We start from the raw sequence: 17832 nt of genomic DNA on the forward strand, positions 1-17832 counted from the left end.
AAGTAAAACACAATGAAACTATTCGCACAATCGCAATTGCACTATAATTCTCAGAATGTTCAACCCCGTACAACATTTGGGTAGGGGGCTATTTATACCCCCAACCTTATTACAACATTCCAAGAATGCGCCTCCGGTTTTCCCGGAGGTCAAGAGATTACATTAGGGGTATTTGGTAATTTTCCGGGGTAAGACAGTTCGACTTGTACACTCCTACCCAAATCACATGCTTCACGTTGCTTGACAATCTTCGGCGGGGACCTTCGGCGCTCCTCGCGGAGCTCCGCCTGTATTGCCTTGTGCTTCCAGATTGTCTGGCGCACCCGAAGGTTCCCATCATCGCCTTCAGGAATGCGGTCTTGATCAGTTACACCAACCTTTGGTGCCTTTAGTGCTTGAGTGTCCCTGTTATTTTGCAAGAGACACAGAAGAAAGGCTCTGTTTGTCAGCGGGTGTGGCAATCTTCGCGACACCTTCGGATCTCGCTACCTTCGCGAGGGGGCGATCCCCAACACATGGCCGGAAAATTAAAAAACCCTAACCGAAAATTGGGCTATGAGACAAGAAAATTTAGGCAACCAGGAAGGTAAAAGGACCTGACTGAAAAATTAGGTCCAACTAGAAAATTATGATTTTTCTGTTACAATAACACGTTTCCAGTTATGGGATCTTTGTTTTTCCGTTTTAGCCTATTTCGGATAATTTTCCGGTTTTATATAACAATTTTCCGATTTCAGGAATACCTTTTCCGGTTTGAATTCCCTATCTAGAGGTGTGGCGTGTTTTTTCCGGTTGAGATAACAATTTTCCGGTTTAAAAATGTTGGTTTTTTGTTGAAATAACAATTTTCCGATTTCAGGAATACTTTTTCCAGTTTCAGGAATACCTTTTCTGGGTTTGGCTCCCTATCGCGTGTTTTTTTCCGGTTTTGGCTCCCTGGTGAGCTGGATACTTATTTAGCAGCCAACATGCTAAATAGCGCCAATATAAATAATATGTTAATAATTTAGAATATTATATTGGTGCAGTTTAATATTTTGTTATAATTATATACTTTAGATTCAGATTTAGAGGTTATTTTAGCTTATTATAATAATATAATTGGATAATTTATATGCAAGTTTGGGGGGTTATTTGTATTATTTATAATGGCATAGGTGGGTAATTAATATGAAGATTAGTAGGTTACTTTAGATTTTTTTTCATAATGACAGTGGTGGGTAATTTTGATACATTTTTTATGCAAGCCACACTGGTAAATATGTGCGCTGCATATCTGATGCAAGCCGTTGTACCTCTTTTGGTTTGATGGAAATCAGGGTACAATAGATCAAACTGAACTTTCAAGTTGATAAAAGTAGATATTGTGTCCCCTTTTGTGGTTTTAGTCTAAGACTAGAGTTGAAAGTGCGTGATCTTATCCTTGAAATATTGTATTGAGATTCATATGATTAAAATATTTTTTGCTATTTTACGAACAAGTTTTTTAGAGAAAGACTTGAAAAGTCGGATAGGTAGGGCTTAAGTGTTCATGTTTACCTTTGCGTTAATTTTGCTCGAGGGGGACTCACAGGATATGTCAAGACAAACAGAAGCAGGACTCACAGGAATGCTCCCATGAAAATAAAATGGCCATCTCGAATCGTTGCAATATTCCCTTTGGCATCATCTAATCCTAATAGCACCTCCACTAGCTGAAAAGAAGCCCTTTATTTGCTTTTACTTTGCTTTTATTTGCCAATCTTGGAATTCGGAAGTGTAGTTATAAATACAATATTGTCATATTTAAGATCATGAGCATCAGTAAAGAAGCCATCATATAAACTTTACGGGAGTACACAATCTGTTAGAGATATCTCAAGTGGAAAAAATAATATAAAACTAGCTAGGTGCTACCATATAACATCTTCAGAAAACAGAGACACACATATCAAGTCTAGGGAGATGCATGCACAGATGCATTATACAATACCTTTCTTTTAGAAAAGCAAAGGTTTATCAATCAAATTCGTACACTGACGCGGCAATAAGAGTAAACAACAATTCTGTCACTCTCTTCTTTTTCGGCACTTGGCGAAAACATAGAGCTAGAGTGAAATTTCTGTGCATATGCGCACATACCCCCATCACATTTTCAGATGCAGACTTCTTCTTCAGTTCACATTCTGATTTACGAGATAATGAAAGCATGCTCCCACTGAATAGAATGATGAAATACTGATGATGGATGAAACAGAGATGTCTCGCACATTCGGCGCAAATTAAATAGCAGCAGCCTCCGGAATTCAGATGCACCGTGCGCTAATATTTTGGGGCATGTTTGGAATGATGGCCTACTTATACAGCCAAATCATCCAAGCCAGTTTTTTTGGCAACCCTCGTGTGCTTGAGCAGACCAATATGCACGGTGTTTGCTGGAACGAAGCTCGTTTTCGTGCCTGTACGTGACTATTGAGGCTACGATCTCGCTATATCAGCAACAATCCAATGGCACAGAAGTGAATCAGCACATCTTATACGATAACCACCGGACAAGAGCTAACTGATTTGATAACAGGCTGGGCCTTTTGGTGGTCAGGCCCATCCGCAATTCGACATGTCAGAGGACAGAGGTTTCAGACGAGACTGCCGTGAAGCAAAGATGGAGTGATTGGCAACTCGAATCTGTTCCTAGCCTTGTCACTGATGATGAATCAACAGAATTACGTTGCCTTACTAATGGTTACGTCGTGGGACATCTGATCTGATCTCGCATATGCCGGCAGTCGGGCAGTGCAGTTTCAGTTGGACTCAGACGCATCATCCCTCAGCATGCAGCGCGGAGGCGGAGCATTACTAAGAAGCAGAATATTACTGTCACTGAAAATCTTACTATCAAGCAATAGATCTAATATACTTAAATTTTCTTGTGAAAAGCAAAAAAAAGTATCCCAGTTCCACCTCCTATTAAAAAACAAGTCCACAACACCCGTTTCCAAGTCACCTCAACTATTATAAAAAATAACCAAAACAGCAGAAATATATGCTATTCTAAATTACTCCCATATGTCATTATAACAAATTTAACAAGGAATTCCTCTGTCATACATCACTACACATATGCTTTTCACCGAAATATTAATTTACATATTTCGATATCTTTGTCTTTCTCTCAGTTATATGGTTTAGAATGTGTCGATCAGAGACCAGTAAAAATATATGTATGCTGGATGGCTACACATGTATAAACAAATACCTTGAATATGACGAAAAACAACAAAAAATAATTTAGTGCAAGATTCTGATTTAACAAAGGAGTATACATCGAACTGAGTGTAGCTCGGCTGGTAAGGTTCCTTGTGGTGGAACCTGCCCACTAGGGTACGAATCCTCGACTCGGCACCGGTGCTCGCATTTGCATGCGTGTATTCATAGGGATGAGTATACATACGTTTGTGAGTGTTTGCATTGTGTTTCGAAAAAAAACAAAGGAGTTGTCGGTGCCCTGACCCGGCGGTCTGGACCCAACCAGTGATGATGCTGCGTGTTCCTCGTCCCAGATGTTGATGCAAGAGTCAACACAGTAATGCACGGGTTTATCCTAGTTCCGGCCGTGGGGCCGTATGTCCAGCAAGGGGGTGTGCGAGAGCACTGTACTATCTTGCACCGGGGGTGCCTGTAGTAGGGGGTACAGGCGAGGCGAGAGAGGGAGGGAAGCTCCCAAGTCTCTGCTAGAGAAGTAGTTGATTGAGGCGAGTGCCAATATCGGGGTTCAGAGGAGCGTGTGTGCTCTGCTAGTAGTGCGAAGCGTTGTGTCCTACCGAATGGGCCGACCCCCCTAAGGGAACGCCCGCCTCCTTCTTTTATAGACACAAGGAGGGACAGTGTACATGCACAGGGGGTCATGAAAGTCGTCGTCTTTTCCCTGAATTGCGGGGGTGCAGTGGTCGTGCACTGTGGGAAGTACACTGTGGGGTATGGCGCCGGACGTGGCTGTTATCCTAGGCATCGTCCTTGGTCAAGGCCAGAGTCGCTTCCGAGAGTCGTGCCCATGCCGTTCGGGTGTTCCGCGGAAGGGAAATTATGAAAGAGGCATGGGGAGTTGGCAGCATAGTAGCCGGAGCAGTGCCGAGCACGTCTTGCACTGCGTGACAGGTTCCCACGGTGTCGTCACAGCGTCCGGAATGGTAGAGCAGTGACCGGAGTTGGCGGACAAGACTCCGGTCACAGCCACTGTGGGGGATGGCGGCCTGGCACCGTCAGACCCAGGCGCTGTGGAGAAGTGGTTGGCATTAATGCCTTCCCACAGCGGGCGGGTGAGTGGAATGACTATTTGTCCTTTCTGTCGAGTGGTGGCTTTGCCCAGCGTCAGAAGAGCACGCCTCAACCACTCGCACTTAATACGGGTTGGTGAGGGAGCTTTCAGCGGAAGGCTTGTGCCCGCGCCCGCGTCCGCGTGACACATGTCGGCTCCGGACCCCTCTGAAAGGCCCTTGTTTGGTTTTGGTAATTGAGTGACAACTTATGTGGACTAATAAGTGTTTATGTTGAGATACACAGGAGATTAGTCCACACAAAGACACTAGTATGAGCAACATGTGCCATGGAGGAGAAATGGCTAAGTGTTGATGCTATGCTCATATAGTGTGATCGAGGAGCTCATTGCATATGAGACATGACATGGAGTTATGTGACCAAAGTGGAGAAGATCAAGACAAGGCTTGGCTTGATGGACCGGTTGCAATGGAGAAGGGCAAGTCAAGGCTTTGAAGCGAGGGACCGCGAGGCGGTGAAGCTTGGGCAAGATTTGGCGCCGATGGACCAAGGCAACGGTGAAGAGCGAGGAAGGTCAAGATCGATGGACCAAAGAGGTCATATAATGATATGGAGTGGATCATATCATTCAAGGAAGATCAAGCCAAGTGTTGACTCATGAAGATGATCAAAAGGCTTGATGGAGTTTGGTGCTTGTGTGGCATCAACATTTGGGAAGATGAAATGAAATGCGCAAGGCAAAGGTATGACTTGTAGGGCATTTCATTTCACCGGTCAAAAGTTGTGTAGAGAAGTGCATGACCGGACTATCAAGAGGGGCAAACTTGTTTGCATATCGGTCATCTAGTGCCACTTGAGCGATCTAACATTGCGATGTTGCTAGAATCGAGTGGCGTGGTGAGATCAAGTGAAAATCCTTTGAAAATGATTGTGAAATGCTAACACACATGCACATGGTGTTGTTCACGTAGTGGTGTTGGCACATTTGCAAAGGAGAAAGAGTTGGAGTTGATGTTGATCAACTTTAGGAAGCAAGAAAGGTTTTTCGATTTTCTCCGGAAATTAGGTTGTCCATTGGAGTGGAATACTGCTTTGATCCATTGTGTTTTGGATCAAGTATTCAGTTGGGTTGTGTAGCCCTCTGAATTAGCTTTCCATAGAGTCCAGGATCACCTAATTTGGACATCGGAGCTAAGAGTTATGGCCGATTTACCGAAGTACATTTCTGCTGGAAATAGACCTGCGGACGGTCCGCCCATGGGGGCCGGACGGTCCGCCGTTATCTCGGATGAGCTCTAACAGAGCCGTTTTTGGCTCTGTTGGTGGTCCAAAATGAACTGCGGACCGTCCGGTCCATGGGGGCGGACGGTCCGCCTTTAAAAGCTGAAACGGGCGCAGAAACTTGGTAGTTCTGTCTTGGGTGTCCAAAATGAATTGCGGACCGTCCGGTCCTTAGGGGCGGACGGTCCGCCTCCTACTGAAAATTCTGGGACAGAAACACTGCGGTTTCTGTGTGTGCTCACTTTTTTAACTGCGGACAGTCCGCCCCTGGGGAGCGGACAGTCCGCCGGTCACTTCCAGATTTAGTCAGAGACGTTTGCAAATCGGTTGGTTCAAAGTTTTGAACCGCGGACGGTCCGCCCCAAGGGTGCGGACAGTCCGCCCGGGGCTCTAACGGTCGACTCTGACACATAATCATTGCAGTTCTAGCCGTTGGTTTTGAATGGCGGACAGTCCGGTTTTTATGAGGCGGACAGTCCGCGAAAACTCTGTTTTCACGGGTTTTGAGTGTAACGGCTAGTTTGGGGCCTCCCTCTATAAATAGAGGGTGTGGCCGGCCATTTGAAGGTGCTGAGCACCTTGGGGACTTGGTGTCCATGTGTGAGAGTGCTTGAGAGCCCTCTACTCACTCTAACTTGATAGTAATCATCCGATCAAGTGAGAGAGCGATTCTAGTGCGATTGCTTTGAGAGATTGCATCGAGTGGCACTAGGTGATCGTGTTGCAAGCCGGTGTGCTTGTTACTCTTGGAGGTTGCCACCTCCTAGACGGCTTGGTGGCAAGAGACTCCGTTGAAGCCCGCAAGAAGATTGTGCGGTGCTCCGGAGAAGAGATTGTGAGGGGTATTGTGCTCACCCCGCGGGAGCCGCGAAGAGCAACTCTAGTTGAGCGAGACGCGAAGAGCAACAAGTGGTTCGGCCAGATCATGTGCTAGAGCTCGGTGTGAGCACTCCACGTGGGAGAGTGTGACTTGAGAGTCACCACTAGCAAGAGGATCGGCGGCAACCTTGGAGCTTGTCTCAACGGGGATTAGCTTGGTAGCAACCAAGTGAACCTCGGGATAAAAATCACCGTGTCAATCTTGTCTACTCTTCTCGGTGGTTTGCATTCTCCAAATCACAAGTCTTGTGTTTACATTCATCTATATCTTGTGCTTGTGTAGTCGCTCTCTAGTGATTAGTTAGCTTGTGTAGCTTGTTAATCATCTTCTTGCTTGTGTAGCTAGAAGTAGAGATCCTAGTGTAACTAGTTAGCTTGTGTAGCTTAATTAGTTGCTCTTGCTTAGATTGTGTAGCTAAGCAAGTTGAGCTCTTGGATTTGGATTGTGTATCCTTGTCCTTGAGCATCTAGTGAGCTTAGGTTGGCTTTGTGCTTTTGCTCATTAGAATTGTGTAGGAGCTCCCCCGGTTTGTGAAGCACTAGTGCTTAGGCTTGTGTGACTTGGCATTAGAATTGTTAGGAGAGCTCATACTAGCTTGGCACTCCATTTGCTTTGTGTAGGATCCTTTTTGGAGGTGCCTTAGAGTCATAGTTAGAGGGGTGAAGTCTTGGCTAAGCGAATAGTTTCAATTCCGCATTTGTTTCGGTTAGCCGGCGCAATTAGTTTTAGAAAGGACTATTCACCCCCCCTCTAGTCCGCCATCTCGACCCTACACCCTCTCGAGCAGCTAACTGAGCCGAGAGCTCACGGGGGTCCGGATAGGCACGTGGGAGTCCCGGACCCATCTGCGGGGGTCCGGGTCCTCGGCCACAGGTGCCGAGCATTTCCATCTCTGGGACACGTGGTGACAACGGACCCGTCCCCGAGCGGGAAGCGGGTCCGGGACCATTGATCTGGTGAGATAGAGGCGGACCCCAGGGGGTCCGGCTGCTCAGCTCCTTAGGGCGTAGACGATCGGCTTTCTCGAGGGCAGGCTCGCTACCCTCGAGCGAGGCGGAGGCGCGAGGCGCGGTCGAGGACTTCGGCGGGGAGCCCTCGAGCGAGGCGGAGATCACCCCACGGGTCCGAGGGGGGTGCGGACGGGCCTCACTGCGTACGTGGGCCGCGTGCTGGGCTTCTTTGAGTCCTTTTATTTCTTCCAGATTAGAAGGAGGCTGCAGGCCTTCGTGGAACTGGTTGTCCAGCATGTGTTTGCGTTTTAAGACGGTTTTAGTCCCCTGGTGCCCCTAATCATGGTACCCAACATGAGTATATATGGTTAGGAAACATGGTCAGTTCACCGGAACAAGTACACGGTTCCGTATTTCCGGGCCATTGTTGTGTGCTCAGCTAGCTCATCTCCTTCTCGTTGGCTTTGCCCTTAATTGGGAGATTGGTTTGCCGTGAGGTGACACTGAACTGACAGTGACTAATTAGCTGCTGGTTTAAGAGCCCAACCATTCCACTGGCTAGTGCAAAAAGATGTCGATGCTAGCTTTCCAAAGTCATATTTATGCAGAGCTGCTTGTGGTTATCCAATGCAGCAAACCTAGCTTGCACCCAGCGTCCGCGCATATTTCACTTCTGCGTGCTCATGATGGCCAAATCTTTTCTGCGGGCAAAAGCGAGGGCCAAATAATGTGATGTAGCCAACCTTTGTGGGAACCATTAGCTAGCCAAATGGATTCCAACACATATGAGCTAAGCTCACAACAGACAACTGCACTCCTTCGGTTCAGCTATATATCAACTATTTTAGAACTAAAGGCACAGCCTCATTTGTAGAAAATAGAGTGTTAAGGCAGTTTATAGATCAAGAAAACCAGCCTTATAAACTACTGGTATCCTTAGAATCATCTTGATGTCCTGTGAGCTCTGTTAAGGAAAATAAAATTATTTCTTGTATGCCATACAATCCACATTATTACAACATCAATGCAAACTACATTTGTCATCAAATAGTTTTTTCCTACTAATTAAGCCATTTATTCGCTACAGATTCATAGCTACTTCCAGTTCCTACATATCCCCAGGAACTCTGAATCATATTCCCAATTCCCAAACCCGGCCGTTTGGGGTCTAGCCACAGCACATTTAAACAACAGATGCATAATCAACTTATTTTCTTCGACATTTTAACATTAAAACAAATTGTTCGAGGAATCTATGAATGATACTCTTTCAGTTGTACACTTGCGTTCAAAATAGGGTTTTACGGTTTAAACAAGGTACTGTCATTGCCAGTATCTTACACATGCCACCGGTGAAAGGTGTTTCTTTTTATACGTCTATAAATTGGTGGCGATAACCCAGGTCAACATGTGGTGCTTGAGGACAGCATGCACACATCATATATATGTATGTAGGTTTAGAAGGAAGATTTCTTTAGTCTAACGGATGCATTTACTGAATACATATTATTAACTCTATAAATGGTCAATGTTTTTTTCTGAAACTATTGGTAGTTAAGCTACTCTTTGTTGCTAGCTTGTTTTTACTTTTTACCATCTGAAAATGTCCAAATTACACATATACACATGTGAAGTGCATGAAGAAGTTCGGAACTTTAATTGCAGCAATCAAAACCATCAAAAAGTGGTTATACACGCCCTCTCTTATAAACATCATCCTTTGACATAATGCATACTTTAATAGTATTTCTTTAGCAATGTTATATTGTAGGAAAAGAAGTCATCCGGCAACCTTTTATTTTTTGAAGTCACATCTATCATCTCAGAATAGTGTTTCATTCCAAATACCAAAAAGTGAGCCATGCTTCGATTTTTACCCCCCAAGAAACTGCATGCGAAATTGCTTGTGTGCAATGCGGGGGTACAATAAGGTTGCCTTTTGTCATGTCGCGGAAGTTTACTCGCACATTCGGCTGCAAACGAATAGCCTTTTGCATGGCGCGAAGTGACGATGGCGGTGGGTGCAGCGTCGGGAAAGAAGTGGGGCCCATCATCATCATCGTTCATCAAGCGAGTAGAGGGGGAGATCAGAGTTGGCAGCAGACAGGCCACAAAGCGGTGGGCCGAGTGGGTAATCGGAATTATTTCACCCTATTTCCCTAAAAAAATTATCACTCGCTATATACTTTTTTCCTCAGCGACAGATATGCGAGAAGCCAAGGGTTGTAAACGATAATTTTCCGGTCGAGTACAATGAGCAGAGCGAAGACAAGATTACGCTGGTGGAGCCCAAGATTATTGTGCACTGCGGGGCCCATGCGCAAGTGTCGTGCAGCTGCAGCTGCAGCAGGTGGTGGTCAATGCAGAAAAGCTAGCCAGCAACAGCTGACATATATCAGAACGAAGTTCATTACGGTTTAACTACGGTAGTGAACCCCGGCCACCACCATGGACACGGGAACGCCTGTTACCGGGGTTAAACCAATCACAGCGTGAAACGTGGCAGTGATAATAATGCGCCGTGTATGCGTCGCCGCTAAAAGAGATGGATGAGATCTCACTCTAAAACCGGCAAACCCCAATCGTGGGACCGGAGCGAGCACATACCCATACATGAGGTACCATCACGATTACAGCGTGACGATTAGATGGACCTCGCTCCATTACCTCCGGCTGCTGCCGCCGCTGTGCCGTCCTACGTACGCGGCGCGCACTAGGCGCCCGGCGCCAGGTGAGCCCAGGCCGGCACCAAGGCGTAGGCTGATCTGCCGTGGCGTGCGCGCGGACGCGAGATCGGGCGGGCTCCCGGCGGCGGCAGGGAATCTCCCGGAGGCGACTGATCGGACCCCCGGCGCCGGAATAATGGCGGACCGCCGCGGGGCCCGATCGAGGGGCACGGCGCGCGCGCGGTCTCCCTCCGAGGAGAGGAGGGCGACGGCGGCGGCGATCCCATCCCCCCACAGGGCCACGGCTGACACGACGTAATATTCGCGCGGCCACCACGTCCCGCGCGGAACCGCCCCGACGTCCATTCCGACGCGACGCCGCGCGCACTCGTGCCCGCCGCCTCGCCGGTGGCCAGTGGAGCCGCGTCCCCTCGGCCGGCCGCCGGCGGGGCGCTGGAGCTAGCTGCAACGCAGCCCGGTCTAGTGCTACACCGTGCTCGGGGCGGAGCCTCGGAAGTCGGAAGCGCCTGTGATCTGGGTGACCGGACCGGACGTGCGCTGGGGGTCAGGGGCGCGGGGTGCCGGCCAGTGTGCCGTGCCGGGCGGAGTGGTTGAGCGCCTGGGGCTCACTAGCTCCTGTCCTTCGCCGTCAATGGCATATGCACGGGATATGCCGGCAGCACGAACATGTAGACGACGGTAAATTTTAGGTATGGTGCTTGGGTTTATTTGTCACTGGTCAAAAGTTTGGCTCAAAAGTTTGGCCCCATCTCGAGCTCGCCTGCTTGGTCATTTATATAGGTATTTCTAACCTTTACTTTTTGTTTCCTTTTGTTCGAAATTCCTCCTCTTGATTGAAGTAAATACGCTGTTACTATAGGCCCTTATGAGTCGGAGTTGGAACAGGTGGAGCTAGTTTAGTTTTTGTGGCTCCGTCTGCTCCACCATCCTATACACATCCTATAGGCAAAGCCTTAAGAATGGCTCTCACATGTTTCGGTGGAGCCCCTTCACCTCCTCCTCGTGTTTGGTAGGGCTCCAACAGAAGCTGCTGAAGGAGCCAAAGCTGAAGACCTCCTCAAGGGGCCTATGTAGCAATTGTCAATTGAGCACGTTACACCAGCAAGAAAGATCTTCATATATCTGTTGCCGTTGTGTGATAGGCGTACGCTTGGGAATACATTGGGGATTCACCAGGGACGATGAAAAGGCTTTCTTCTAGAGCCCATGGACTAACCGATGCAAGTGAAAATAAACAAGAGCGACCAGAGGTTAAAAGGGTCAAAAAGGAGCAGGACAAAATAGTAGAATCCATCCATTTCCGTTGCTGTGCTCATCATTGCATTGATCTGATCAACATGATGGGTAGTAGAGTTGTCCATAAAGGCCAAAGCAAGTTGCTAATGTCCCAACCTCCATGCATCTTATAGCCCCCTCAAAGTCATCAAAGGTTGAAGACCCGCGTCAAAAAAGTAATTATAGTGTTGGCCGAGTGCTCCAGCCTCTCCTCCGGATAAGATTGTATCCAGGTATCTAAGCAGAATGTGAACAGAATCCCACATTATTGACAGCGCGCAACACCGGAAAAAGGAGAAGAGATTTGGGGAGGGACAGGAATGCTGTCTGTGAGGTTTCTGTAAAATAGTGCATCATGGTGCAGTTCAAGATTGTTAAGATCTACAGTAATAGACCCAGTACGTGGCCATGGGACTTCTTTTAAGTTCCCTGAAAAAGAGAAGAATTGGCTTCACTACTACAGCTCACAAGTAACTTGAAGATGAGTAATGTGCGGCGTATACCACTGACATATTGTAAAAAACAAGCATGCTACGTAATAATCGTCTAAGCGGAAGCATGCTACATAATAATCGTCTAAGCGGTAATAGTGGTTACAAGGGCCTCGGTAGCATCTCAGATTTTAGGTTCGACTCCCTGTGGAAAGCGAATATTCCATGATTTAATGGAGTTGTGCATTCAGTGGTAGACGACGTTCCCATCGATAGCGAGGCATCTGTGGGCTTCGTCAATCTCGAGAATTTGCCGGCTCAGTCTCTGAAAATACTCACAGGGGTAGGGTTTACATACGTGTATATTCATAGGGGCGTGAGTGTGCGTGCGTTGAGTGTCTGAGTTGTACTGTGTAACCTAAAAAAAGTGTAGATTTTGTAATTTAAATTGCTGTGACAGATGAAATTTCAGGAGAACCGCGATAAATGTGTTATATCGGTATCAATTTGTTTATAAGTTTGGGAAGTGTGTTATGGTGTACTCCTTCTATCCTCAAATATAAGATATCTCGGAATTCAAAATTTATCCTCAAATATAAGTCATTATAGTTTGAGAGTGGACCCAACCATCTTAATCGTGCATTGTTTTTGGGTCTTTTCCAACAGAAAGATGTGCATGTAGCCATGTAGGGGAGGTGCATGGGAAAGAGCATGCTACTTTAATTAGCACATATTTTGTTACCCAAATAGAGTCCTAATGCTTGATGATTAGGGGTAGGAGATTCTTTTTTGCATTGCCATAATTTGTGCTAAAAACTCCAGAACGCCTTATATTTGGGAACAGGGAGTAAATTAAACTTGTCTTGAGGCCGAATCCAGCAACATGAAAGTCCTATTATTTAAGTGTGGTGCTCTATATATTCTTTTTTTTCTCAGTGCGACATAACACATAGCGATGCCCCTTATCCTGTAGCAACTTAATAACAAAGTTGGAGATGCACTATTTCTTGTGGATAAGTGCATCCCCCATGGTCCAATAAAAATACTCCTCAGAAGCTAGAATACTCCCAAAACATTTGAGAAAAGGAGCAAAAAGTGGCCCTAAAGGGGAAACATAGAGCACAACAGGTTTCCTTTCCATTTTGCATGGCCACCCCGGTGCCAACTCCCATGGTTGGTTGTCCAAAATTGCAAATACTATACCTTGAGGAGCCCCTTGACGCAATTTTCTAACCCAAAGACCGTGTAGTATAAACTTTTCTCAAAAGTGGCAGAGTGACCTCATAATCTATTCTATGCTTTAATTTTCTTTTAGCAAATCCACCCAAGCAGTGCCAAATTTCCCTCCTTTCCCCCTTTCCCTCCTTATAAATAACCCCCTCTACCCCGCTGCACTGCAGTCTCACACACCATTACAGCTAGCAAAGCAGAGCTCAAAAGCTCTCAAGAACCCAAAGCCAGAAGCCCCGAGATCGGAGAAGCGTACGGGAACAGCAGTAAACAATGAGGCCAGGAGCAGGGTTCAATGCGACAGCGCCGGCGGCGGCGAAGGCCGTGGTCGCCGGCAGCGCCGCGCATTCCGCATGGCACTCGCCGGTGCCGTACCTCTTCGGCGGCCTTGCCGCGATGCTGGGCCTCATAGCCTTCGCCCTCCTCATCCTGGCGTGCTCCTACTGGAAGCTCTCCGGGTACCTGGAGGGCGGCGCCGGCCGTGGCTACGAGGACGGCTCCGGCGCCGACGGCGCGAAGCCGGCGGCCTCGGACCTGCCGCCGCCTATATGGGAGGAGAAGATACTGGTGATCATGGCCGGGGACGTGAAGCCGACGTACCTGGCCACGCCCATGTCGAGCAGGGCGTCCTCTTTCGGAGACCGAAGCAACAAGAGCGATGACGAGGCTGAGAAGAAGGTGCAAGAAGTCGCCATGGCAAGCATCAAGGATGCCGAGCAGAATGGTGAGCACAGCGAGAGCCGGAGAGAAAGAGAGGAGCACCACATCCCTGAGGTGTGAGTTCCACTTTTGAAAAAAAAAATTAGCTTAGGTTTGTTTTGGTTTTGCTCAGAGCTGAGCGCTTTGGTGGCGCTGAAAATTAAACCATCTCCAAGACAGCCCCGACCGGAGTCGTAATTTTGTGGGGCTGTCTGTCTGTAACTTAATTTTGCAATGACGATCAGAGAAGAATGGGGCTGATGAGGCCGTAATTTTGCTCAGTTGAATGTAATTTTTGCTATAATGGGAATGGAGTTACAGCATCATGATCGAGAAGCAGATCTTTCTTCGCTTAGGCTTTTGTTTCTTGGGAAAAGTTTGTGCTTGGTCGCTTTTTGTTTTTGCTCTCTGGTGAATGGAAATGGGAATATTTTTTTCTTTTTCTTTTTTTCCCCTCCTCTTCAGTGGCCAACTGGGCTATTCGTGTGTGTGGGTGTGGGAGTGGGAATCAGGTAGGGCACGCACTTTGCATGTAGGGGCAGTAGAGTAAATCGGGGACCAAGGTGGATGAGGATTACTTGTTTCAGGTAGGACGCCGGACGCGGTGCGTCGATGGGCAAATTCTCATGATTGCGAATATTATGATCAGGTCAGCAGCAACTAACAATAGTGCAAATATTCTCCCTTTTTTTAGAAAAGAAGATAAAGAATTCAGCAGCTGTTTCATTGTGGCGGTGGTATTGTTGTTTTCAGTATATCCGATCAGCCTAATTCTGAAGACAGGGTATAATGATGAACAGGTTCTTGAAGGAGATGTGAGATATACACACCATGATGGTGACATGAGGTTTTCAGCCAGATTTACCGAGCTGCACGAGCTAGTGTGGTGGATCAAAACAAAAATTTCAGAGTGGTAAGTTTCCACGAAGAAAACAGCTCCTGAAAAAAAGAACAGTGCTGCTATTAGGAGATGACCTGCACTAAATTAAATTTGTCCTGGTTGCTTCATTTCCTGAGCCCATCTATCAATGAAGTGTTACTTTTTTAACTGCAAATTTTCGTAATAATTGTGTTATTTTGTTAATCTATGTCTCAGTTGTCCATGTCGCCAGAGCAACCTTCAGCATTAAGAGTTGATGCTGAACCACCAAGTCACTAACGACTACGATGGGACGGTTGCGTGACGTGTCTCTGGAAATGTTAGCACGCCATCAAATATATTAATCATGCAGCATTCATAGTGGCGTGGTTGGAACTTGATAGAGCCAATTCGGTCGACAGGCTCTTACTTGAAGCATTTTACTCGTCAAGTCGTCATGGACACTGGTGGAGCCAAGTGTGGGCCAAAGTGGACCACGGCCCTCCCTTGCCATGCAAAAATTCCATTAGATGAATAGTAATTTTGACACTGTTTATTGGTTTAGCACTTCAATTACAAAGACCACCCCCCTAATTCTTTGATCTGGCTCCGCCACTGGTCATGGACTCATGGTGCGTCCAACGTACGTTTTGTTCTTTGCAGATAAGCATTGTGCTGCTACTACTACTTTAGACGTGAATCTACACTTTCTACACTGATCTCTTGCTCTATTATTGCTGAAGCTTGCATTGGGTTCTGACATCACAAGTTCTAGCAATAATAACTTCTAAATTACCCCGGAGAGGTTGGTCTCTAACCCCATTCGATCGGTTCTAATCGCTGACGAGAGCCATTCTACCATCCACATGTACCGCCTCTCCATGTCAAGAACGGTGGTCGTCAGGTGCGCCGGCGAGCTCGATCGGCGCGAGGACGAAGACGACGTCCTGGGCGGGCGTGTCCAATGGCCATGGCGCCTTTCTCCGATCCGCTTCAATTTGGCAATCTGGGGACGCCTAGTGGTTGGCGATTTCTTGGAACAGGAAGGCAAAAGAGATGCCAGCGTTAGTGCATGCATGATTGATGGATCCACCCAAGCTGCAATCAGCCACAGCAAGCAATGCAAGCTGCTGCTGCTGCTGCTGCTTTATGAAGTCATCCTTCCATTCCATCGTTGTAGTGGAGGCCACTTATTGCACATGAACTTCCACACCGGAGCTGAAAAGCCTCTTTTTTTTATATAGATAGTTTCTTATTTTCTAGGGTTCACTACACCACTAATATAATGATCCTGTGATGGCCGAGATAACGATGGTTTTTGGGGAGGGGCCGGTATGAACTCGGCAGGCAATGGTGATGTCAAACAGAGCTGGATAGCAACGCCGCCGCGGTACGAATGGATGTATCTGAGGCTGCACGGAAGAAAGATTCAGTGGAGCTATCAGACGACGACGACGACGGCCACCAACGCGCCCGTCTAATTTGCCCGCCGCATCGCAGGCGACCACGACCGGAACTTGCGTGCGTCCATGGCCGCGGATTCTACATTTCCCGTCCTGTTTTGCTCCCCATTTTCTTCAGTACGTATTTCCCTCTGTTTTTTATCCTTTGTTCTTGTAGTATAATACAGTACTTTTGTTTCCACATAGTATGTGTTCTTTTTTTTAGAATAAAAGGAATCTGAAAATTGTACTGATCCGTACTGTGCGCAAGCCGTTGTAGAACACCCAGGGAGGGAACAGCACGGGTGTCATCTCTTCACACAGTGTCGGGTATTGTTTGTGTTTGTGAGCTCTGGTGCCGTTCCAGCTGGTGGTTAATGCTTGGGCTATGGGCATCACTCGCATCGCAAGTGCAGTTCCATCTCAGCCACGGGGCCATGGTGTCCCTTGTGAACAACTTGCGCTGGTGTGTATGTGGCGCCCCGACCCCAAGTGGCTCTTCGATCCCGTGCTCCCTCCTTGTCCGGCCGAGCTAGCACCCAGCAACCAGCAGTAGCTAGACCCTAGCGTTCATGCCTAGGACTAGGAGTAGGACCACCGGGAGTCGGAGGTGGGGAGAGATGGCAGGCAGCCCTGTGTGCCCTGCCCCCGCGGGCGGCACGCCACACATCGCAGTGGGCACAGCCGCACGCAGCCTCCTCTCCTCGATGGGCTTGGTAGGCCGCCGCGTCGTCGCGTCCATATCCAAATCCAACTGGGGACGACGCCGTGGGGTTGCCACCAGCTCTGGCATTGACACCAGCCGCGCGCGCACGCGGCGCCAGTGCTGCTGCGCTGCGCACCGCCCTCCTCCATTATTGGCACTGGCACGGTCGTATACAGGTCGGGCGTCGGCTTCGGCTTGAACGTACGGATCGGTCGGCGAGTGACGCCGGATGAAGTGGCGTTTGGATGGAGCTTCGTTGCTGCGAGTCTGCGACGACCCTGCCGCACTCGCCCGATCACTCCGCTCCTGCTCGTTGGGCCATGGCGAGCGGAATCGCGAGGCCATGGAGTACATGTTGAACGCCCGGTGGAGGCTCTCTCAGACAAATTAAGGGGCTCGGCGTCGCGGCGACCGCGACGGACACGAGCGGAGGAGACGCGGACACGGTGGGAGCGGCCACCGCCCACCGGAGAGCGGCAAGCATCCGGCGCGTGGGTGGGGGGGGGGGGGGTAATTAATGACGCGGGAGACGGCGGAGAGCGACGAGCGGGGCGGCGTCCTTCAGGTGTCGAGGAGGAGGAGCCGCCGGAGAGGGACGGGCGCACCGGCGCAGACCGACGCGGGCAGTGGCTGCCTGGCTGGTGGGGGAAATTTAAATATTTGTCATCCTTACCGAAAGCACTCCTCCGTTTGCCACTTTTAGAACAGAGGTAACATATTTGCCATCCAAACTGTGTTAGGTGATTCATTTTTACCAATTTTAGTAACGTGGCACGCCAACTCACCCTGCCAGCGTGGAGAAGGGGTGAAAAATGACTATCTTGCCCCGTCTCATCCCTCTCTAGCTCTCTCTGTCAGTTGGACCTCACCTGTCGAATCCATTCCCAACCTTCGGATCAGTAAGCCTAGTGCCCGCTTCCAAGCAAGCCCTGAGCACGCGGCGCTAGCAGAGGTCGTTGCCATGGCACTGGAGCTCCACCACAGCCTCCCGCGCGTACGACCTCGGAGCCAGCAAGGTGAGTTTGCAGCTAGCACAAAGGAGAAGCATAGCTTACTAGAAGCGAAGCACCGAGCCGCGTTGCCTACCTCATCAATGACGCTGCTGCCCGCGTCGAGCGCGAGTCTGTACTCCACGAAG

At 48.4% G+C, this 17832-nt stretch overlaps 1 protein-coding gene across 1 annotated transcript; it reads left to right on the forward strand.

The window, feature by feature from the left end:
- Nucleotides 1–13143: 13143 nt before the first annotated feature.
- On the forward strand, nucleotides 13144–14042 carry LOC120712509 (protein GLUTAMINE DUMPER 3-like). The gene has a single exon (XM_039998310.1). The coding sequence runs from the start codon at nucleotides 13262–13264 to the stop codon at nucleotides 13766–13768; it is 507 nt and encodes a 168-aa protein (XP_039854244.1). The 5' UTR covers nucleotides 13144–13261; the 3' UTR covers nucleotides 13769–14042.
- The last annotated feature ends 3790 nt before the right edge of the window (nucleotides 14043–17832 follow it).

This window comes from Panicum virgatum, chromosome 6K (genome assembly GCF_016808335.1).
Source record: "Panicum virgatum strain AP13 chromosome 6K, P.virgatum_v5, whole genome shotgun sequence".
NCBI classification, from domain to species: Eukaryota; Viridiplantae; Streptophyta; class Magnoliopsida; order Poales; family Poaceae; genus Panicum; species Panicum virgatum.

Bases quoted from the DNA above. Each gene is read 5' to 3' on its own strand.
- LOC120712509 (XM_039998310.1), top strand. From the start codon at position 13,262: ATGAGGCCAGGAGCAGGGTTCAATGCGACAGCGCCGGCGGCGGCGAAG.